Source organism: Pipistrellus kuhlii, unplaced genomic scaffold, assembly GCF_014108245.1.
Source record: "Pipistrellus kuhlii isolate mPipKuh1 unplaced genomic scaffold, mPipKuh1.p scaffold_m20_p_3, whole genome shotgun sequence".
Taxonomy (NCBI): Eukaryota; Metazoa; Chordata; class Mammalia; order Chiroptera; family Vespertilionidae; genus Pipistrellus; species Pipistrellus kuhlii.
In genome coordinates, this window is record NW_023425529.1 from 13,541,788 (window position 1) to 13,566,418 (window position 24,631).

Consider the following 24,631-nt stretch of genomic DNA (forward strand, 5'->3'; position numbering starts at 1 on the left):
ACAATGGTGATAACAGTGGACATGTATTTACAGAAATGGCTAGTACTGTGAACATAAACAAGCCAGATGGGGGGGAAAAACTACCCATAAATAAGCCCTTCACTCACACAAATACTGATCTAACAATATCCTTTCCACAAATGTTGAGTGTGTTGAATAAAAAATCTGTCAAGATGTGGCAGTTCTAAAGTGGAGCCAGACTAGCTGATCATAAGGAGGTCTCAGAGCTTTCCCTGAAAGATGTTGGTGTATTACATAAACTTAACAGCATGATCTACTACTGTTTGATGTGTCAAAAAGCAGCTTCATTTGCTATTTCCTGAGACTCTTCCCACTCACCGACACCAGTTTACTCAGAAACATCAGGCAAACTCTGCACACACAGGCGGTCATTCCTTTCCTCCGAATGATGCAGCAGTTGTCCTTTTTCATTGCTTCTGGTAAAACCCTGGTTTCTTCCAATAAGACCCACTGTGTCTCACCCTGTTCTCTTCACACTATTCCCAGATACATCTGATCATGTCCTTCTCCTGATCTTGTCCTTCTCCTGATCCCCCTCCCACCCTGAGACTCCAGAATGGAATTTATAGTTCTTCAGTGGCTTTTAAGAGACTCTAGTACAAAAAGAGTTGTCCAGTGTCCTGTCAAGTTAACAAATAATCATTTAACCAAAAACTGTTCTTTCAGTGCCTCTCTGCATCTCTTTCTGACATGTTACTAATGGTCACTGCAACCAGAATCAAATGGTTACCCCCTCGCCTCTTTCCTTCTACTACTCAGACTCCATAGTATGTCCCAGTTGAACTCAAGCCTGGGCCCCTGGTTTTCTCCATGTCATGGACTTTGGTACCCTCACGTTATTCTCTTCTCCAACCTCCCTACTCAGAACCTCCAGTCTAACTTGAACCAGCCCTGTGCCTAAGCAAAGCAATACTTCCTCACCTCAACCTTTCACACTACTGTCTGCCAAGAATCTTCCCTTCCTCCTCTCTCCTATTCAGTTAGGTCTACTCTTTTCAAGCCTAAATCTTATCTACTTTGTGAAAGATAGAGATTCAAAGCCGTCTTCCCCTCTTTCGAACTCCTGGAGAACATTGCTCATCACACTCATTGGGAAATGGTTAGTGGAAGGTGCACACGTTACTGTTTTGTGTGTATGTCTTGTCTCTCCTCCTTGTTTTTATGTCCCTATAAGCAAGGGCCATTGGGTTATACTTCTTTGATTAAAGTAGCTGATATGGTGCTTTTATATAAGAGGTCTTCAATAAATGTTGTTTCCCAGGTGAATCAATACATATTTACCAAGTACCTTCTAGGCGAATTTCCACTAAACACTAAGGAAAGTGTGGTCAGTAGGCATTTGATAAATGCCTATAAATTTTAAATTCAATTCAATTATTAATTACTGAATATCAAGTATATGAATTTATTTCCCAAGACATCATACAGGACTAAAAGGTGAATAAATACAGGCCCTAGCATTAAAAAAATGTGGCAGTCTTTAAGAGAACACTGTTTTTTTTTATGAAAAAGTTGTATGCAGGTTTTTGTTAAGTGTTATTGAAATTCAAAAGCAGGATAACTCTTAGTAATGGTGATTCAGAAATTACCATGGCTAATAATGAATTCTTTATTCCAGAATTAAAATAGATTATCTTAATCAGCAACAGCATTCCTCTTAGGCAAGGTATTTCCTCTATTTAGAAACAGAATGTTATGGACTATTTGAGTCTGAAAATATAGGCCCAAGGTCAGGGTCTGGATGGAAAGAACAGTTTAAAGGGAATTCTAATTTCTCCTCATTAGAAAACAGGAAAGATTTGAGAAGAATAGAGGGCATTTCCAAAGAAGAAGGAGGATTAAGTCAATAGTATGTAGAGCCCTCCTACTCACAATTACAAGAGCTTACTGCAGGTCTTATCTCAAATTCATGTTCAGTAATGCCCAACTGGTAGCTAACATCAGCTATAGTGGGAGTACTTACACCATGGAAATTTTAAGTGCTACAAATCAGAGCTTTTTTTAGAGTGAGTTGTGAAACATCTGCTGGCACACAGCTAATCAAGTTATGGGCTGGGAGGCAAAAGAATGAGATATTGGCCAAAAAATATTTTAAGCTCTGAGATGTCAAATATTCTATTTCTAATTGATTGTTTTGCCTCATCTTAAATTTTCCAGTGTTCCCTATTTTCAGTAAAGTCCAATCCTATATAATAAAAGCTCAATATGTTAAATGTCCAGTCATCCATTCAACCAATCAAATCTTAATATGCTAATGATTTGCTAAGGCTGCTCAACTGCTTGCCTTGATGTGCACTGGTCACCAGAGGTCAGATGCTCTAACCAAGAGGTTAGCTTGCTGCTGGGGTCCAGCCAATCAGTGGGGTCCCTTGGCCTAGCCTGTGCCCTCTCACAATCCAAGACCCCTCAAGGGATGTCTGAGAGCCAGTTTTTGCCTGATCCCACAATCCAGGCCAAGGGACCCCACTGGTGCACCAATTCATGCACCAGGCCTCTAGTACAGATATAAAGGCCTTAGATAAAGTGTGTGTGTGAAACATGGAATAGTGTTGAATTCCATATCAGAGATGAGGACATGCAGAAGAGGGAGCAAATGTCCTGAATGTTGAGATAATCCATTTACAAAACAAATTCAACAAAAGTGGGAGCTTGTGACCATAGTTGATGGGAAATGGGGCAGAGAGAATGAGATGCTAGAGGTTCCCACTCCACATGGAGTTCAAGCCAACTGCACATGAACCCTGAAGGCTGAGAACCTCAGCAGACTCCTAGGTTCCATAGTTAAATTGTAATTTAGTCTGTGTGTTTTGTCACTTCAAGTTTCTGAGCAATTAAAAATCCTGTGTACCATAAGATACATAAAGATCCTTAGCAAAAGTTACACAGAAACTTCAGAAAACTGACTCATTAGTCTCTATTCTTGCAGTAAACCAATGCTTCAGAAATGGTGATCTCTAGACTGACTAGTATTGGGCAAGCCTTGTTACTAGGTGTAGCTGTTCCTCACTTTACTGGGGCCCAATGTAAAGTCATTTAAACCTTTCTAACTGGCTCTTTCTCATACTTTATTATAATAATGGGCAAGTTTTTTTAATATCAGTATATCATATTATTCCTAATTAATTAATACTTATTATTATGAGTATTAGCACCAAATTAATTCATGGAAATATCTTTAACAGTTCAAGAATATCAAATGTTTTAAAAACTTGTAACATACCTTGAGGATTCTTACTTCTAGATTTCTGACCAAGTCTTGGCAAATTGCAGCAACAAAATATTGGTACAATGCAAGGAGAGGCAGAATCTACCAACAGAAAAACAAAATGTATTTTATCAAGTTAATAACCGAATAATAAAATTTTGCCAGGTAGTGTAGGAGATGTTGTGTAAAATGGTCATTGCTTTTTCCATGCAAGGAACTAATACTGTTTTATGTAAGTAAAATGTGCTTTTTAGCATATGCTTCATAATTTTATCAGAACTTAAATTTCCAAGTACATGCTGCTTGGTACACAAACCCAAGGCTACACATATATTCCAAAAGTAAAAATTCAGTTAGTTATCTTCCTTGAAAAATTAATTCATCATCTATGTATGAATCACTGAGGCCTGTGGAAACACTCTAGATTTGTTAGACCTACCAAATAAATACCAAATTTAAAGCAAAGGAACTCACATCCATAGCCCCTGATAGTGCCTACTTGTTCATCTCAATGTCAGCAGCAATTTGTCTTCTAATTAGAATGTCTGTATTGAAAACTAATATTTATCACTTGCCTATTCTATGGAAAGCACTGTTGAATAAGAAAAAAATATCTAACACATCACTGCCCTCACAGAGTGTATAGTCTACTGATTAAAACCCAAACTTACTCTTCACATAATGTTTTTATTGTCCTAGAATTAATCCCAAAGTTCAACTCTTCCTGAAATTTCACAGGTATACATTAAGGGTTCAAGACTATTAATATTTTTTTCAGACTATCAATATTTCAATTTACCTAGCCACTGCTAGAGACTAGTGTCGAAAGGACAGTTTTGCCTAGACTTCGGAATAGCTTCTCCAGATCTCAATTCAAAACTGAAGCTCACCTTGGGTCCTACAATTTGATTCCAACAACGTGGGTCCTGCCCACTAAAGGAAGACTGAGCAAGAAGGATCATTAGGACGCCTATTAATTAGCAAACTATTTCCCATGAATCCACAACAATGGGTTCCAGAGCAAATTTTACAGGCTCCTTAGCTACCTACTTTCTGGAGGGTAGTGTCACACAAAATGAAAACTGTTTAAGTCCTGAAAGTTCAGCCAAGAAGATTCTGTCAGTCCACTGACAGCTGCTAATAGCAACTGCTTTAAAAAGGATTAGAACTGATCTTAAACATTTAAACAGTACACAACACAATTTTCTACAATTACACAATAAAAACAACACAATACCTTTTTTCCCCCCACAATTAATACAGCACAAAACAATGAGTTGGCTATTACCTTTGAGATTTTCTTTTCTTTAGTGAGAAATAAAACCACAACATTATTGCTGCCAATTGCTCAATTATTCAGAAAAATGTTCTCAATTTCTTAAGCTTCAGAGGGACAAAAAGTCTTATTTCTTTTCCAGTGCAGTGATATGTAGTATATATGAGTGTGACTAGGCAGCTAAAGGTTACCCAGGGGATAGAACTGTTTTCTAGATCCAGAAATGAATCCCCTTAACAATGGGAAGAGTACCATTTTGTTATTTTTTTCTAATAAACAATCTCTTGCCAAATATGCAAATGTTAAAAAAAAAAGCATTTATCTACCTTTACACTTTAACACATGACTTTATAATTTAACAATTCATACCAGGGAGAAATAAATATTTTCAATACAAGGAGAGAGAGTGAATTTAGAACAAGGGAATAGAAAACAATACATGAAAAAAAAGAAAGTAAGTATGAAAATTATGTAAGCGGAACAGAATAGATATTAAGAAGCACACAAGAGGAAAAAGATAAAAAAAAAAAAAGTGGAGAAAATAGCATATAGGAGAAAAATGGGAATAAAATAAAATCAAGGAGGAAATATTAAATGACCAATAGTTAAAACATTCTAACTTGTTTAAAAAATATAATTACCTTCAAATTTATGACATATACATATTGTGGTTTATTTCCTTAAAGGAAAAATAGAGTTGTTTTGAAATTTTTTAAATTTCCTGGGATATTAAGAAGTATCTGTCTTTTCTTTCACAGACTAAGTTGTTTACTTAGAATACACCCTTACCAGAGAAAAGACAAGTGACACAAAGCTAAATTACTTATTTATCTCAATAAGTAAACTGCCTCATAATTTGGGTACTGATGTGATCTGTATGACAATGTGTTGAATTACATATGTACTAGATTCTTCTGTTTGAGACTTGTGAACCATTCTAATCCATTTCACCAAATATCTTAAGGGGAAAAAAGGTAAACTAGAGTAAAAAGAGAACAAAATCAAATAAACACTGGTTTTGAATCCAAAAACAATCCAAATAATGATGTCAAAGAATCTCAATTAATATATTTTATTTTGAAGTACAGATAAGAATCTTGAATACAGAGATTAAAAGTTAAAGAAGAACTGACCAAAATATTAACAAATTTTGAAAAGTATAAGGTAAGTGGTCATAAAATAAGGCCACAGCAAATTAAGATTTGTTGATTTTGACCAATTACTTACGATTATGTTTTGCTTAGCAAAGTGCAGCTCGCGTATTACAAAATAGAGACTGGCAACTACAGAGCAAATATTAGCCCGGTATGGATCTGAGAAGAGCTCGATGCCTGGGAGAAGCTGAGTGATTTCATACTGAGCATAGCAACGTTCAGCTTTAGGATGTGGAAGTGTGGTTCTAAGCAAACCCTGAAGATGATAAAAGGTGAGACAAAAAGCTGTATGTAGCATTGGCAATATGACACAGAAAGACAAGTATAATACATGTATTACTTGCTAAAATGCTTAGCATATGCCTAGCACACTCTACTCTGTAAAAAAAAAAAAAAACAGCACCTGTCATCAATGTTATCTATATCAGCAGAGATTCCAAATGCTTTTAACACTCAAGATGTTGCCTTTGAAAGCCCATGGTAATTGGATACATATTATTTTCAGAAGAAATTATCATTATATTGTTATCATTTGAGAGGGACAATTTTGCATTAGGCATTATGGCAAATTCTTTATAAACACTATCTTATTTAACCCTCATTTAACCAACCCCTAGCAGGATTATTATCTCACAAATGAAACAATGAGGCTTAAACAATTTACCTGAGGTCACACAGCTAGTGGGGGTAGAAAGAACATTCAAAGTTATATCTATTTAATTCAAAAAATGATGTTCTTTTTACTTTACCAACCTATAAGTACAGGAGGCAACAGCTTATTTAAAAAATCTAAGTCAAGTAGAGGTAATTCTTAATTTTTACTGAGTTAATTGAAAAGGTGATTTAGTTTATTTGACCAATATTTCTTAAGTAACTTATTTGACCAACATTTTCTAGATGTTGGGAAACAAGATGAATACACAAAAGCAAATTTTATATTTAGGAGTGCTTCTTATATTACCTTAAAAAATTAAAAACTTCTGAGTGACAAATGCATTTAAAATTATTTTATGTAAATACTGGAAAGAACTTTCATCAGATTATTAATAAGGTAACTATTCTAAAATGTTAGGCAGTTGCTTAAATTTTTAGTCTTATAAATTTGCTTTAAAAACATAAAAAGAATCAAAGGATAAAAAAATAAATCCTGCCAAATTTAGGTGCAGTATTATCAAGAAATATGTCAACATTAAGCAAAAACTGACATTTATTTTTAAATTACAGATGGCCTTTGAATTGCATGTAGAGGGCTAACTACATACACTGATGTATGCCAATGTATGTATTTATACAGGGATTTGTGCACCCATCGAAGTTACTGTCTATGGGGAAATCAATCCCCCATGGATACCGAGGGGCAACTATGTTTTGGGGAAGTAAGGACTTATACACACATTCTCGACTATGTAGGGTCAGCATGCCCCCAATCCTTTTGCTGTTCAAGGGTCAACTGTACTTATTTTCTAAAACTTAAACTGCATTACTTTTGAGAGCAAGGAGTGGAATAGGTAAAGGATGCAATAAGTGGAGGCGAAATCAGGTTATTGTTCCCTTTACACCCTTGCCTCTTCTCCTTCCTCCCTTTGAAGCTCAGGCAAGAGGTGAACAGAACATAAGAAAATTGAAAATTCTGGCCTTACATCCAGAGACACCTTTTCCAAAGATCTTATCTATACAGCTGTCATATCAGACTCCTGTGATACACAGAACAAGGCACCCATACTTCAAAGTAAACAGAGCCTTCAGTACATTGCAAAGGCCCCGGAGACATTCTTGAATCTGAAAATGTCTTGTATTTCAGATAAAAGCTCCTTTTTTCTCCAGTAAAGTCAAACCCCAATCCTAGGAACTGCAAACACTCCTCATGCTTCTGTGGTCTTCAACCTACTTCTTGCTTTCATTACATAGTATATTTGATATCTTGGAATCCAGCAAAACTTTATTTAGGGATGAGGTAATCTAAGGCAACCAGACCAACTTTGCTGCTCACAGGCAACGTGATCTTAATAACAACCTGAGTCTCAGTTTCCTTATCTGTAAAACTCCTTCCAGAATCCCAAGGGGAAGACAGAGTCTGTTGGATACTAAAGGTGAAAGCAGCAAATGGGGGTTCAGCGACAGAAGGAAAGATGGGCTTATGACATGTAATCAATCTTAATGCTATTTCCCTACTTGGACATTTCATGAATATGATAAACTACTGCCCTTATTATTATTAATTTTTTTTACTGAGTAAATGGTGATGCTACTGTGGAAAGATAGACATCAAATATTACCTGAAAGAGTAATGCAGACAAAATGCAACAGTTGGTTCTCTTCTCAACATCCAACACTTTAATAAATCTAAATAAGTATAAGAAAAAGAAACCAATTCATAGATAATTTCTCAAAAATATTCTTATATATATAAATACATCTCTCATATTCACAAACTTTCCAAAATTAAAGTAGCCTTTGTTATTTGAAAGGTGCTACATACTCCTATAAGATCTAGAACATTAAGAATGATTTAAAAAATTAAAAAATCACCTATAATCCTACCACCTAAACATTGATTAGTGGCAACATTTTGGCCCATTTCCTTCCAGATATTTTTCTAGTTATAAACACACATATTAAGACTAGAATTATGCAATACATATAACTTTATAAACAAATCTTTGTGCATTGACATAATGAGCCACATTATTACTTTATAGAACTTTAATATTTTTTATCTTATGAACATACCACGATATAAAAGATTCATACCATTTTCATCCGTTCAATATTGAGGTAAACACTGTGGTATCTATCAATACATATTTGAGCACTTGTCCTATTAGTTCTACAGAATAAATCCCTAGAAGTGGAATTTTGGGGGGGAAAGGGGTTACATAATTTTAAAGTTTTTAATGAGTATGGTTACATAATCCTTCCAAAAACTGAAACAGTGTGTTTCCTCACCAGGAGTATATTATGCACACTAGTAAATCTCTCCACCAAAGATGAAGATAATGCCTCTGAATTTACTGCTGTCTCATGTTAAGTCCAGTAGAAGAGTTTGAGTTTCTTTTCATGTGGGTCTTAAAATCCACAGCTAAAGCTATAAACCACATTACCTTCTTCTAAGCCTTAATTTAGATAAAAACCAGCTGGTTTCACCATATTAACTATATTAATTAATTAAGATCTGAGTTCAGCTTCTCCATGTGGATATTCGGGTGTGGGGTTTGCCCTTCTGAGCCATGGGGAGAAGTGTCTCCTCTACTCAGGGAGTCTCTGAGAACAGCCAAGGCCCCTGGAGTATCATCTATCCCATGGAAGGCAGACTTGCAGCTAGACAATTGAAAATGACTTCCTGTTGTTGAAAATCAGTAGATAATAACTTCAGGGGCTCAGAGAAGCCGAGGTGCCCAATGGCAGGAATGCAGCAGCAATTCTTTTCCAAGCCGTGAATCTTTCTCAACCTTTCTCTTCTCTACTGCCAAGTTCTACTAAGTCACAAGCTCAGACTTGTGTAGGGATTGTGTGTGTGCATATGTGTGTGTGCATGTGTGTGTATGAGTTCTTTTCCAGGAGTGCAAAACAATCAAACTTCACAACATTGTTTAAAATGTTTAATACATTACTGCTTAATACTTTTTAACTAGGTAATATCTTACCTCCCCTGCCAAAGGCTGCTAATTTTCTTAAGACGATGTGATTTTTAACTAGTTATTCTTTTTAAAAAATTGCTTTACAGCTCAAAGTACTATGCAGGTTTTTGCCCACCACATCACACCCTATAGGTAAACAATAAATGTAATGTAATTGAAAGGTGAAAGATACCTGTACCCATAGCCCTCCATACTTTTTAAAAATATTGAACACTTCTTGAACTTGCTTGTCATCCTTGTGCAGGAGCCATGCTAAGCTTCTGTTTTGTTAGTATATATGTGCTGCCGAAGTGAATACTGTTCCTTCTTTTTAAGTTTTTCATATTAATCAAATATTTAAGACATTTGTACCTAGCCAGTGTGGCTCCGTGGTTGAACTTCTTCTATATACTAGTAGGTCATGGTTCCATTTCTAGTCAGGGCACATACCTGGGTTGCATGCTCAATCCCCAGTGGGGGGTGTGTAGGAGACAGCCAATCAATGAATTCTCTCTCATCATTGATTTTTCTATCTCTCTCTCCTCCTTTCCTCTCTAAAGTCAATATACCAGTAAATATACTATATATTTTTTAAAGAAAAAAAAGTACTTCACAAAGTCGGGATACTGCTTTTTCATGAATATACTGATATACTACCAACCAGGGAAACTGGTTGAGTATCATAAGGATATCGTGGGGCGGGGGGGGGGGGGGAGATATATGTGATGCTACCTGGGTATAAGGCATCAGGACAAACTTTCACATGTTATGTGATAATGGGCTGAATAACAGCCCCCATGTCCTAAAATATCCATGTCCTAATTCCCAAAACCTACTAACACATTACCTTACATGACAAAAACTAAAAGACTTTGTGGATGTCATTAAATCAAGAACCTTAAAATGTGGTTATCCTGGATTATTTAGAGGGAAGCTATTAGCTTATTGTGCAGATCATTCCATTATCACACTCACTGGGCTATCTTTGCCGATATTTCTGCCCCTTGCAGACACCCCCAAATGCCAACTCTGGACAGGAATTCCCCACTGTAGTCTTTGGTACGTGGAGGTGAACAGCTGTTGGTGGCACTGGTGACCGAGGTACCCAACTCTTTCCATGTATGCAACACATCTTGTTTTCTGAATATGTCATCAAGAGCTTGACACCAGCATTTAAAAGCAGCCCTACAACAGAAACATAGCATCGAGCATTCCATTTTCTGAGACCTATATTATTAAATATTTCCAAAAGGGAAGGTGAATACACTGAAGAAACATTTTAAAACCTATACCAGCCCTAGCTGGTTTGGCTCAGTGGATAGAGCGTTAGCCTGTGGACTGAAGGATCCCAGGTTTGATTCAGGTCAAGGGCACATGCCTGGGTTTCAGGCTCCATCTCAGTAGGCAGCATGCAGGAGGCAGCCAATCAATGATTCTCTATCATCATTGATGTTTCTATCTCTCTCTCCCTCTCTCTTCCTCTCTAAAATCAATAAAAATAATTTTAAAAACCCACACCATTTGTGTATTATGTATTTATAACCATTTCTCCTAAGTAGCTTTTGATGAATAAATGTTGCAATGTAATATTATTGAAGAACTAGAAATTACGAAAGACAATATTTTTTCACAATTAAAATTTTTTTTCAAACGAGGTTTTCTCTCTCGTTCTGTAGACTCCTTTAAAAAAAATCTACCTTTTCTTTCCTGCGAAGATAAGAAGATTTCCAAGTTGATGCAATGCCTGAACTTTAAGACTTCTTTGATTGCTGGCTTGGAGAACATCTGTATTTTAATCAAGAAAAAAGAACAAAGATCAGTTCCTGAAAAAGATTTCCTTTGTATCTGCAAGAACATTTTAAATTATATTATTCTTTAATTGTGTACAGAAGCTAACTGCACGCCAAATGTCACCTGATATATACGTATATACAAAGAGAGTCAACAATAGTCTATTGGAACACTGTGGAGTGGAAGATTGGGTCTAACAACAGGTAAGAAACATGGAGAAAGTGAAAGAAAAGTCACACAGGTAGAAATGGTTAAGAAGAGAAAAGCAGAAAAGGGGTGCAAGGGAGAAAGGGGTGGGTATATATGGAGATGATATGTGTGGCTGGAGTATGGTTTTTCTGGGCAGGTGAAGAAGAAGGTTATGGTAGCGTTAAAGAGGCATCTGAATGCCTTGTGGGAAAATGTGGATGTTATTCTATTTTAGAAGAGAAGCCTTGAGCAGGGATGTGATAAGATTATAGCCTATCAAATTCTTCCTTTCACCCAAATGCATAAAAGCAAATATTTAATATCACCCAAATTTGAGGGGTGGGGATAGGGGCTGAGGGGTTCTGATGAACACATACTTTCAAGAATATGTGGCTAAAATACCCAACCAACTTAGCAATAGTTTCTAATGAGGCTGTACTTCCCCCTAGAGGTATTTTGGAAGTCTTAGGAAGGGTTTTGTTAGTTGTCACTATGGGACATCTTCTGGTATTCTGTAGGTAAAGATCAGAGACACTGGATGGCCTGCAAAGCACAGAACCTTCACCCACAGTGAAGAAAAAGGTGAGAAACCCATTTGCAATATTCTGAGTCTAATACCTAACTTCATCCTACAAAAAAAAAAAGGTACATGTGCATGTTTTTAAAATGCTCTGAATTTGCCAGAAATGCAAACACACACTGTGGCACTGTTTTGTTTAGAATTTTACCTAGGTTTACTTGCTATTTTAGAAAACTATGTCACCAAGATTAACATTCTGATGCCACGTGTCACCAGTATAACAACGAACCACTCAGCATTCGGAGCTGTGACATCCTTGTGATCCTGCACACAGGGTATGAGCCTCTGATTGCTTCACTGTGCTTTCCACTGCTTGAGTACTTACATACCAACAATAGGTTCATATATTGAAAAGCGACTTTATCCTTTATTTTGTACTTAAGAATTTCACATTGATTTTGGGGGGGAAATAATACATGCAGAAAGAATATATTAAATGTAAATTTTACACCAGAGAATAGAGGGGGGAATTGCAGAATGACTGCTTCAAGGAAAAAAAAGGAGGAGATGTTGGGTCTACAACATGGGTTGAGTATTTACTGCTGAATTTGTGAAAGACAAAGAAAGTAGAATCATTGGGGCAGAGCACAAGAACTTGACAGTGGCCACATCCTGACCAGTGGTTCAGAGATTAAGTTACTAAAGAGGGATGGGCAGAAGGGTGGCCTAGAATCTTGCAATGTGGCAGTCAGGCTGGGGGAAGTGGGCAAAAGGAGGTACTGGAAGCTTCTTGTCTTGACACTGTTCTGTCACAGTCTGCAAGGGTATGATGGATAGATTCTATTTTAGGCTCTTTCATCCCTTTTTTAATTCTATTTTTTAAAATAATATTTAAGCCCAGCCAAGGTGACTCAGTGGTTGAGCATCAACCTGTGAACCAGGAGATCACTGTTCCATTCCCCATCAGGGTACATGCCTAGGTTGAGGGCCCAATCCCCAGTCAGGGGCATGCAGGAGGCAGCCAACCAATGATCCTCTCATTATTGATGTTTCTATCATTCTCTCCCTCTCCTTTCCTCTCTGGGTCAATAAAAATATATTTTAAAAATATATTATTTCAGCACCAAATGTAATCTCCAAATGTCATGCAGGAGGTCATATTGAAAATAAATACACAATGAGTAAATCTTACCAATAGTTTCGTAATATGAAGAAATTACGAGTCCGAGCTGTGAATAGGGAAGTTTGCTTTTCTCCACTGAACTGAAAACTCTGAAGTGTTCCTGAGAAAGGTCGGGGGGTGTGGGCATGTGCATCTCTTCCGTCCCCAGGCAAAACTGCACCTTTCCAGTAGCAAATTTGGCATTGTTTATTCCTTTATCTCCTACTCATAAAGAGAATGAAAAAGAAATTTAAAATGGAAAAAAGAAGGGAAGTTGATGGTGAAGAAGAAGGTATAGAAATGGAAAGGGAGGAAAGAGGAACGATTTTTTATGTAGCTGAGACTTATTTGCAGGCTGGGGACTTAGTTTCCTTAAATTTACTATCTATAATCATTTTTAAGAGAACACATGTGTGTGGATGGGCTCTGTGCTCAAGCTACTTTACAGTTTTACCAGAATGTAAATGTTGAGATAATGCTTTGCTTCTCATGGGGATTGGTGGAAGTTATACCACTGGGGTTTGCCCCCTTTTTAAGAGCTTCCAAGAGTAAGATGTGAGTTTGCCTCTGGGCAGCAACCTCTATGATAAAAGAAACTCTTAGGTAGTCCTGCTTAGGTCCTGTATTCTCATACCTATGGCCTCTTTTATGGAGTCAATCCATCTCATATTTGGTCTTCTCTTTTCCTTCTGTATTCTATTTCCCCAGGATAGTGTCTTTCCCAAAGAAGCCTATCTTCTCATGATGTACTCAAAGTAGAACACGTTTTATTTTATTTGTTTATTTATTTTTGCCTCCAGCAATGTTTCAGGCTTAATTGACTTTAGGCCCTTCTTGTTCATCTTTTAGGCAGCCCAAGGTATCTATAGAGCTCTCCTTGAACACCATATTTCACATGAATATTTGACTCATCTTTCAGTATTTCAAATGAACATTTTGGTACCAGTTAAGATTCAGAGTGAGTTGATATACACCATTCTTAGGAATTTTATTTCCTTTTTTATGTTTATTTTTAATAAATTTTAAAAATCACTGTCAATGTATGCCACAATTGAAAGACCTTTAAACATAATGTAATGTGAGTTCACTCAATGTAATGTGAGTCTGTGGACAGTACAACTAAAATCTGTAGATAGATTTTTTCAGAGGGCAGCAACCATATATGTGTGTGTGTGTGTGTGTGTGTGTGTGTGTGTGTGTGTATGTGTGTGTGTGTGTACATATATATATGTATATTAGATGTACAATCAAAACATGAACAAATATTATTTTTGTATCCCCTTTACACAGGGAGTATGGTAGTTTCACGGGAAGCATAAAGTAGATGAGACAGTGCCTTGGTTAGCATAAAGAGAGAGATGATGTGCTCCACTAGGCAGGAAGAAAGTGCAAGGCAGCAGTGAGTGGGCTTGGAAGTGGAGGGAGGAGGCACCTGTGGCAGGCAGATCTGCAGGTGGCATCCCCACCTAAGTAATGACTAAGGGATACAGAGCAATTATTTTTACCTTGTGTCTGTGCAAGAAATAGTGAAAGCAACTTTCTGCTGTGTCGGATTGATCTGTTGTGATACCTGGACTTTTCCAAAGTCTCTCTAAAACATCTCAACGTATCTGCCACATCCACAGGCACAGAGAGGAGCCCTTTGGCGTAGCCGTATTCTGAAAGGAACAGGAAGAGTAACGCTCATGATGAAATGCGGCAGCAAGTGAACTAGTAGCAAAAGACTAATTCAGATAATTTATTGGTCCCAAACTAAAGATGCTAAATTAAAAGCCTCCAGGTATGTAGCAGATATTTCAACATTAAGATAATTTTTTCTGTATGTTTCAAATTTTTTTAAAATATATTTTATTAATTTTTTACAGAGAGGAAGGGAGAGAGATAGAAGCTAGAAACTTCGATGAGATACATCAACCAGCTGCCTTTTGCACACCCCCAACCGGGGATGTGCCCGCAACCAATGTATATGCCCCCGACCGGAATCGAACCCAGGACCTTTCAGTCCACAGACCGACACTCTACTGCTGAGCCAAACCGATTTCGGCTAAATTTTGTGTGTGTGTTTTTGTTTTTTTTTAAAAAAAAAAACCTTAAAAATTTTAATTTTTATAAAAAACAAAACAAAACCCACACATAAACTTTAGATCCTGTCAATTTTTCTTAGGAAGCCTACAAAAAAATAAAGGAAACAAAATTGCCTGGAGATGGGCAATTGCTCTCTTTAGAAAAGGAAAGGACACTTTCCAATACAGGAACAGAGGCAAGGAAGATGAGGTCATAACAGAATATGATACCAACAAACAGTCCTGATAAATAGAGTTGCTATAAGGTCTCTGGAGAGGACGTGACCATCCAAAACTTAGGCTGCAAAAAAATATGTACATGAAGCAGACACACACATACACATACACAAAACAAACAAACAACAACAACAACAACAAAAACCAACAACAACTAAAACAAGAAATATAGGCTTCAGACAGAGTAACAAAGAATTTGCTTCTTTAACAAGTTGAATAGTCGAAACACCCCCTGCAAAATCTGAGGTACTGAGAGTACTGCAACTTTTAGGGAATGCAGCTATAAGAGTTTACAGGTTAGCTCAAGAGATGAAACATCTAGCTATCATGTTCAATGACCACCAAGGAGCAGACACTCTGACCAGTAACTATGACACACACTGACCTCCGAGGGACAGACGCTCAACACAGGAGCTGCTGAGCAGCAGTGAATTGGCAGCTGCAGTTCTTGAGTGGAACCAGACAGGAGGGAGCCCGATTCTGGGATGTGTCACCGGAGAACACCTTCTCGCAATCCGAGACCCTCGGGGGATGTCAGAGAGCCAGGACAAGGGACTCCACCATCCACTGGACCTCTAGTTCTAAATAATTTACCTCGATAGTCTCATCAAATTAAACTCAACCGTAAGAGGTAGGATGAGGAAAGAAGACATAGAAAAGTCTAGTAGCTTCCCTCTGGTCACAGAACCAGCCGTGCAAAGAGAAATATGGCAGCAGCAGTAAGGGAGGTGATTCGGTCACAGTGAGAAGCCATGGCGAGTCCTCTTGAACAAAGAAAGGTTTGCCAGGGGCCTGAAGCCCTCACTGAGTTAGTGCTCTTCATCTTCTTTACTGGGGAGCTGAGCCAGGGTTTTGAGGAGGACCCTGACAGGAAGAAAGTGATGCTTTAGGAAGAGTCAGCTGACAGTTGTATGGACAGCAGACTTTAATAGAAGAAGGTTGGTGGCTGAGTGACAGCATTGTGTGATTTGAACTTGACAAAGGTAGTAGCAATGTGAACAAGGGAGGGTCACAGGGAATTTTCCATTGTTGAAGCAACAGGAAGAGTAGTTAAACTGGCTATGTGGGGGAAAAGAAAAAAAGTGGGAATTACCTATTTCCTCTCTTTTTCAGGGCCAATGATCTTGCTTCTTACCTCACTTGAAAAAACATGAAACAATCTAAAGGGATTTCCCACAAGCCCCCATCAGTATATCCACCCATGCCTATCTACATCTCAACAGCATCCCTCTTGCAGTTTTCCTTTCCCCAAATCATTAATTTTCCCTCTGATGAATATCTCCCATAGTACATTTTGCTGTTTTATTTTTTCCCTGATTCAAAAAGAAAATTTAAAAATGTTATGTTTACTGCAGCATTATTTACAGTAGACAAGACAGGGAAACAACTCAGATGTCCATCAACAAATGGATGGAGAAGGAAAATGTGGTGTATACATACAATGAAATAAGAAGGAAGGAAATCCTGCCATTTGTGACCATATGGATGGACCTTGAAGGTTTTATGGGAAGTGAAATAAGTCAGACAAAGAAAGGCAAATGCTGTATGACCTCACATGTGGAATCTATATAAACCAAACACATAGATAGGTAGAATAGACTGGTGATTGTCAGGGGTAGGTGGGGATGTGCAAAATAGGTGAAGATGGTCAAAAGGTAAGATTTCCAGTTATAATTTCTGGGGCATGGTGACTATATTTGAACTTATAAAAAGTAAATACTTTAAAAAATAAAAAAACAAAAAAACAAAAAAATAAAAAACCTTTCTTTTGACTCTACTTGTACTTTCCCCTCAAAGTACCATTCTATTTCTCTAAACCATTTTTTACAACAAAACACATTAAAAAGTTCTGTATTCATTGTTTCCCATTCACTCTGGAACTCTCTTTAATCAGACCTCCTCATCCCCATCACTCTACCCCAAAGTTCTTCCATGTGGCTAACTGTAATGTTCAATTTTTAGACTTTACCTCACCTCTGACCCTTTATCTTACTACTCTCCTCCCTCCCTCTCACACCAGGCATGCTGATAAGTGCTCTGTTGAGCTTCCAGGCCTGATCCTCATTTGTGCCCTTTCAGGTTGGACTCTCCGCTAACCTTATAGCACCCAAGAAAAAGTATGCTAGATATCAGTGGTCATGAGAAGATACTTTCTCCTGACTGTGATAATATGGTAATTTTTAGATTATCTTGCATATTATAGGTTTCACATTGAGTTGTGATCATGAAAATCTTGGCATCTGTGAAACTCAGATCATTATCATGTTTATAAGCTCGGTGGGCCTTATGTGTGTCACTATGACATGTGTGCAAGCTGGCATTCCGCCCTGTCCCTTCCACATGCTCCCTCAAGTCCCCTCTCTCCTAAACGTGCACGTCCTGCATGATCCTGACAAGGTATACTCCCACTCCTCCCACCGCCATCCTTCTGCACACCACCCTGAAGATTATAAATTTCTGCTCTGTTTTTCTTGCAAGAATTTATGAACCTTGATTTTTTCTGTTTCTCCTTAGAGAGTGAGATCAGGGAAAGGAGCCAGCAGAGGAACAGGAGGAAGCTGGAAGCACTCACATATTAATATTTTGAGACAGTCAGTTACTTTCTCTAGGCCTTTGTTTCAAACATCTGTCAAAAGTGGGATGAAAAAAAGTGGGGTGAATATTATTTACCTCTGGAGATTACCTGTGTGTGAAGTGTCAGCATGGTGCTTGCCATGGAGTAAGCACTTGATAGATGGAGGCTTACATTATGACTGTGAGTCAAGTGTTTTTAAAACATATATGAACACTTACCAGTACCAGGCACCAGGCTAGGCACTGGGGGGATGAACAAAGCAGATCCCATCCCTGCTCTTACAGAGATTACATTCCACAACAGAAATCACAAAGGCATGCCAGGAGGACAGGAAGAAGGGGAGGTGACTGCCATGGCTAAAATAGGGGTCAGAATAAAATTATCCTCCTGATACTTTCTCAAATATATTTTTTATTTTCTAAACTCTATTGTGGCGTTTGATTTTCCTTTTTTGAAGCCCTACTGTACCTTTTCCTTATGGTCTAATTAGGGTTCTACTTGGTGTTTTGTGGCTGCCTACATGAGATTTAAAAGAAAAAGACAATAAGGAAATAACAGCTTCAGAGGCCTTATCCTGACATCTGCCTCAAGGAGGTTCCTGTATGAAAAATCCCATGGATAATTCAAGAAGCTATTTCAAAGCCACAGCAGTTTGAAATAGGTGAGAACAAGAAGATAAGGAGGAGTGGGAGGAGAAAGAAGGGAAGAAAAATGAAGAGAATCATTGTCTCTCAGTATAACAGTGTAGACATTAAAACTTAAATGCCAATCACTCCTGGCATATGGGTCCTCGAAGGAAAACTCCCAGGGAGTACATGAAATTTTTGCTGCTTTCTACACATTTGGTCACATCAATTCAAATGTCCAGAGGCAGTAATAAAACACACTTGCCAAAGGACTGAAAATTCCAACATACCTGAAGTCTGAACAACCCTATCAGAAAACTTAACTATCAATAAGGTCAACACTCAAGAATGAGGCTCCAGACAGAATGCAAACACAGCTTCAATAAAATACATAGCCACAGAGTTCTCTCGCCTATGAAGCTAACAAGCAGGCAAGTTACTCATCCATACAAATAGTAATCTATAAAGCCGGGTATTCTCACTTCTCCAAATCCTACAGAGACCTTCCCAAATTACATATGCATTATTAAATAGTTAGAGGGAGAATGGAATGCTTTTAAATAATGAGAGCACCAAATGTTTCCAGGCTCTGGAGCATTACAACATCTGTTGTGGAGAAAGAAATGTATCAAACATTAGTAACAAACACTATTATGCCAAACGAAAATATATGATGTTCTAAAGAAGCAATGTGGTGTGGAAAACATCAAGAATATGCTTGGTCTTTTAAAAGAATTGCAAACAAGTCATGGTGACATATACAGTATAAGACCCATCGTGATTCTAAACATGTTAACATGTTAATGATCTGAGTTGAATACAATGAAAAAAATGTAAGCCTCCTAAATATTTGCCAAATAAGCCCCAAAGTGTGGGCCAAAATACTGTTCCAAGAGGTCTGAGTGTCATAAAGAGTGATAATCTGAATGCCAAGATTTTCAGGATAATGACTCAGTGTGAAACCTATAATTAATATGCAGGATAATCTAAAAGTTACCATACTATCATAATTAGCCAGAAGAAAGTAATTGTCTTCCCAGGACCACTGATATCTAGCATATATTTTCTTGGGTGCTATAAGGTTAGAGCAGTGTTTTTCAACCTTTTTTGGGCAAAGGCACACTTGTTTCATGAAAAAAATCACGAGGCACACCACCATTAGAAAATGTTAAAAAATTTAACTCTGTGCCTATATTGACTATATATAAAGTAATTCTCTTGAATAGGAATCAAATAAACACAAAGAAAGTATTTTATAATTACTTTATTATGAAATATTAAGTAAACAAAATAGTGAAAAATTATAAAATTCTTGTCTTGTCTGCACCTACGGCACACCAGGCAACATCTAGTGTGCCGCGGAACAGAGGTTGAAAAACGCTGGGTTAGAGGAGAGTCTAACCTAAAAGGGCACAAATGAGGATCAGCACTCAGTGGGGTACTTAGGGGCTCCATAATCAGACCAGGGTTTGAATCACAGTTCCAGTATTTACTAGTAACATTTCATTCTCTCATCTGTAATGTAAGCATAAAAATACCTACCCCTAAGATTGCAAAAATTAAAGCACCTGATGGTTGCCAAATATGGTACCTGCCACTATAATAGTCTTTAGATTTTTATCCATTCAAATATTCCTGCTCTAACCATTACTCAAACTGGCTTATACTTCCACCACTGGTTGAGATTCAACCCAAAGGATCCCTGTGGCCTGATCCTACCTGCCTTCCTGCCTGTCCCACCACCTTGACTTTCCAAATGAGCTTTAACAACAGGCAGGCACAGTGCTTTTCTGACGTAATGCTCCAGTCACCAATAAGCACTACTGGTCACACGGGTCTAGAATTTTACTAGGTATGTCTTTTCTATCCCTTCCATGGCAGTCATTATTTTGATAACCAGCATTTCCTCACATCTGCCAGTCCTTTTTCAGGATGTAGAGGATAATATGAATCACATTCTGAATTATGTATTACAAATTTTGGGATCTCCAGAGTTTTGACAGACAAGATCAAGAAAGAGAGAACATACCCAGGAAGTATCACACTCTTTGACTAGAAGTAGTCACATATCATTGACCTACATGAATCCCCCCACTGTTCATTGAATATGAGGGGACACTTGGATTTATCCTGAACAATAAAACCTAAATTTTGTAGTCACCAACCTCCTTCTACTGGACCCTCTACACTACTCTGCAGGCCTTTGATCTTCCCTTCTCCTATTTCCCTCAAGGGCCAGTCCACCCGTTCACATTTGAAATCTCCTACCCTATCAGCCTTGGCTCTGCTTTCAAACCCCTGCTTCATTAAGAAAATCATCAGTACCCAGTGAGAATGCCTTCAACTTCTGCTCTTCCCACCTACCAACATTTCCACATGTGAATCTCTTCCCTTCTCCTACCCTTCCCCCGGGGGTGTTCCACCCTCCTGTCCAAGGCCAGTTCTCCTGCAAATATTTTAATTATGGAAGATCTGTTATGCAGAATGCAACAGCAAACCTTGCTTTAAAAGGGTTTCAAGATAAAACTGGTACTGACCTGAAACTGTGACCTTTTGGAGGTAATCTGAGTCGCTATCTGTTTCTGCCAGTTGACTGGGTGGAGGATTAATCTCGAGTTGCTTCCCAATAAAATTCCGACAGGTTATCTTAAAAAGGAAAAAGGAAAAAATATAACTTAGGTATTTATAGCCCAAAATTTGGCTGGCTTAAAATATTTTTCTTATTTTTCATTTGTCAAAAATAAAAAATAGAGACAAAAGAATGCTACAAATAAAAACTCGCAGAGACTTTTGTGGGAAAAAACAGCCACATAATTTTTCATATTTCTTTAGTACAGCACAGCTGGAAGAGCATTAGGCAAATTATGTACAGCAATTAGAATATAATTTTCAGATAGCCTATAAATTTACAAGTCTGAATATATCTCCCATTATGTAAGTTGAGATGTAGTTAAAATATAGGCTGCTTTCCCAATGGCAGATTTTTCCACCTTACTCATAATTAACACAATTTAAACTTCCCTGGTAAAGTTTTTCAGAACTAACTTCCCCTGTAGTGTTTTAAAATTTTATTTTCTAATAGATACTTGAGTGCTAAAATTATAAAATATCTGAAAGCAAAACATTTTTAAACAGAAGGAAATTATTTTGAAAGGTCCAAGATCCTCTTATCCCTGTTGCTCCATTCCTATTTCTTGAGCTAACCTATTGCTACAAATACAGCCCCTCCTTGTCCCCTAGTCTGATTAGATGCTGCTGCTTGATTGTCCCCTGTAGGTACTTCTACTATGAGATGCAAATACAGCCTAACAAAATGAAAATTCCTTCCCACAGCCTTATATATGCCTAGTTGACCTAGGCCTTTCCACCTCTCCAGCTTCATTAAACAAAACGTTATTGAACACTTATCACATGCCAAGCTCAAGGACTATAGAGCAGAGAACAAAGCAAACAAAAATTCCTGTTCTTATGAAACATATTTTAGTGGAAGATGAGAGATAATAAATAAAATAGAGAAGTACATTATAGAGAATATTAAAGAGTTACAAATACTATAGAGAGAAGTAAAGCAAACAAGCACAAAAATAGCATAGTGAAGAAAGTACTCACATAGAATATGGCATTTAACAAAAAGGCAAGGTAAAAGTCAATATGGATATTAGGGAGAGGAGGATTCTAAGCAGGGGAACAGCAAAGGCAAAGACCCTGAGGCAGAACTGTCTTAAAGAACAGGGCAACCTGAGGAGGAGTAATAGGAGAGGAGTTACTGGGGATAAGTTATGTAGGGCATTAAGGCCATGACAGGATGTTCACTTTAACTCTGAAGCAGATGGGAAGCTGCTTTGGGGTTTAAAATTGGGGGATGACATGGTTGACTTAGGTTTTTAAAGGTTGTTCCATCTACTGCATTGAGAATAGATTATGAGCTGGAGGCAGAGTTTCAGGGGTGTTGGAAGCAAAACCACTAATTAGGAAGTCATTGCACTGATCAAAGCAAATATAACTATAGCTTGGATCAGAGCAGGGGTTGTGGAAGTAGCAAGATGTGGTAAGGTTCTGAATACATTTTGAAGGTAGGGGATTTGAAAACCAATTTGAAGTGCAATGTGAAAGCAAGAGAAGGTGTCCCCTGGGTGTCTGGACTGAGCAGCTAGAAGAGTGGTGTTGTTAGTGGTTGAGGGTCAACCTATGAACCAGGAGGTCACAGTTTGATTCCTGGTCAGGGCACATGCCCAGGTTGTGAGTTCTATCCTCAGTTGGGGGTGTGCAGAAGATAGCCAATCAATAATTCTCTCTCATCATTGATGTTTCTAGCTCTTGCTCTTTTTCCTTCCTCCCTGAAATCAATAAAAATATATTTTGAAAATTAAAAAAATGATAATGATTAGCAGAACAGGTTTGTTTGAGATGAGCTAAATTTGAGAAGTATATTAAATAATAAGAGATAATGTTGATTGGGCAGTGTGGTATTTTAATGAGTCCATTTGGCTAGGCTAACCTATGAAGGTTAATGAAGGGAAGAATCCATTTTTTAGAATACATAAATCCCAACCCAGTTATTCAATCAAACTGTAATCTAGGTGCTACTATGAAAGAATTTGGCAGATACTAATTAAAGTTCCTAATAAATTGACTTTAATTAGGGAGATTATCCTAGGTGGGCCTGACCCAATCAGGTAAGTCCTTGACAGTGCAGGTGGTCTCCAGATTCCAAATTCCAAACAGCCTCCAGATCTAAAACTGTTCTGGCCCCTGTGGATTCTCCCTGAGTGACTTCTTATGGATAACAGCTTCTGGTCCTACCTGTAGGGTCCTTTCCTGCTCTTGATCCTGACTGCCTACTCTACAGATTTTGGACTTGCTTAGTCAGTCCCCATGATAATATAAACCAAATTCTTATAATAAATCTAGAGAGATAGATGACAGATAGATTGATAGATAGATTGATAGATAGATAGATAGATAGATAGATAGATAGATAGATGATAGATCAGTCTTACTAGTTATGCTTCTCTTACTGAACCCTGACTGGTACAGGAAATTAGATATGTCAATACAGAATTCAGGAGAAAGGTCTAGAATTGAGATGTAATTTTGATAGTCATCATCATAAAGATGATACTCAGATCCAAGACTGAATTAACTCACCATGTCAGAGAACGTGCACAGAGAAGACAGGGGACCAAGAACAGAGTCTTGGGACATACTTAACTTTAAGATATTGGGGAGAAGGGGAGTAAGCAACAAAGAAGACAGAAGAGGAGCCCCTATCTCTCATCTCCAACACTGCAGCCTGGGGCCTTCTTTCTGTCCCATCTCAGGATTTCTGCCCTTCTTCCTTTGGACTAGAATGCTCTTTCTCACTGGATGGCTAGTGCCGTCCCATCAAAGGTTACCTGCTCCAAGAGGGCTTGCTGATCACACTTGCTAAAGTCTCCACCTCCAACCACAGCCTATCTCTATTCTATTGACCAAGTTTGTTTCTTCAGAGAACTACCACTGGTTTTAAATCTTTTTTATATATCAGTTTACATGTTTATTATCTGACCCTCCATCCACCCCTCCAAAGTTAAGTCCCAAAAAGCAACAATTCAGACTGGATTCTCACTACATAGAATATACAAGAGGAAAAGATATACAAAGGCCATGGGGAACCTTTGTGAAAAGAAGCAATGGCGTCCTTGCAGGGCAGCTGCAACACACAGGCACACAGACAGGTATAGGGGCAGGCATTGGATGTCAGCCCACACAGATGCCAGGGGCCTGTGGGCAAGATTTGGACTATATGAATGCGATGGCTCTGATACTAGCTCTAGACACTGTCCTGACTGTTGCTAACGGATAAATCAGCGATGATAAGGACTTATTTTCGTTTACCCTGTTATTGAAAATACTGGCACACAACTAGCTTTCAATAATGTTTTTTATTTGAATGATAAATATGCCTACATGAAACTAGTAACATTTATTTGATTCCTAAATCTTTGTTAAAATGTGTACTAGTAAGAAATCACAACTGCATAAATAATAGAGTCAAACACACCTTCTCTTTATATTTGGTCTCATATCTTACACAAGGTTGTTGGATAATATCTGGGCCCTCAAACCTGGATATTCTCAGAAGGAGCTGGCGCTGTGCATACACCAGGAGTGGTGTCACTTGCTCTGTGTATCTCTCACTGGACAGGGTAAAAA

The 24,631-nt window shown here is 37.9% G+C and overlaps 1 protein-coding gene and 1 pseudogene across 1 annotated transcript in view; both read right to left on the reverse strand.

Annotated features, from left to right (window-relative positions):
• Nucleotides 1–24,631, reverse strand: part of CFAP54 (cilia and flagella associated protein 54) — a 243,255-nt gene that overhangs the window by 97,132 nt on the left and 121,492 nt on the right. Inside the window, exons 38-46 of the mRNA XM_045587640.1 lie at nucleotides 24,480–24,615; nucleotides 20,974–21,082; nucleotides 14,441–14,593; nucleotides 12,966–13,157; nucleotides 10,971–11,058; nucleotides 10,249–10,458; nucleotides 7,933–7,999; nucleotides 5,730–5,912; nucleotides 3,242–3,328 (exon numbers count right to left, since the gene is read on the reverse strand). Of these exons, the coding sequence (XP_045443596.1) occupies nucleotides 3,242–3,328; nucleotides 5,730–5,912; nucleotides 7,933–7,999; nucleotides 10,249–10,458; nucleotides 10,971–11,058; nucleotides 12,966–13,157; nucleotides 14,441–14,593; nucleotides 20,974–21,082; nucleotides 24,480–24,615 (1,225 nt within the window). The remainder of the gene's footprint in view (nucleotides 1–3,241; nucleotides 3,329–5,729; nucleotides 5,913–7,932; nucleotides 8,000–10,248; nucleotides 10,459–10,970; nucleotides 11,059–12,965; nucleotides 13,158–14,440; nucleotides 14,594–20,973; nucleotides 21,083–24,479; nucleotides 24,616–24,631) is intronic.
• Nucleotides 9,494–9,592, reverse strand: LOC118730998 (annotated as a pseudogene).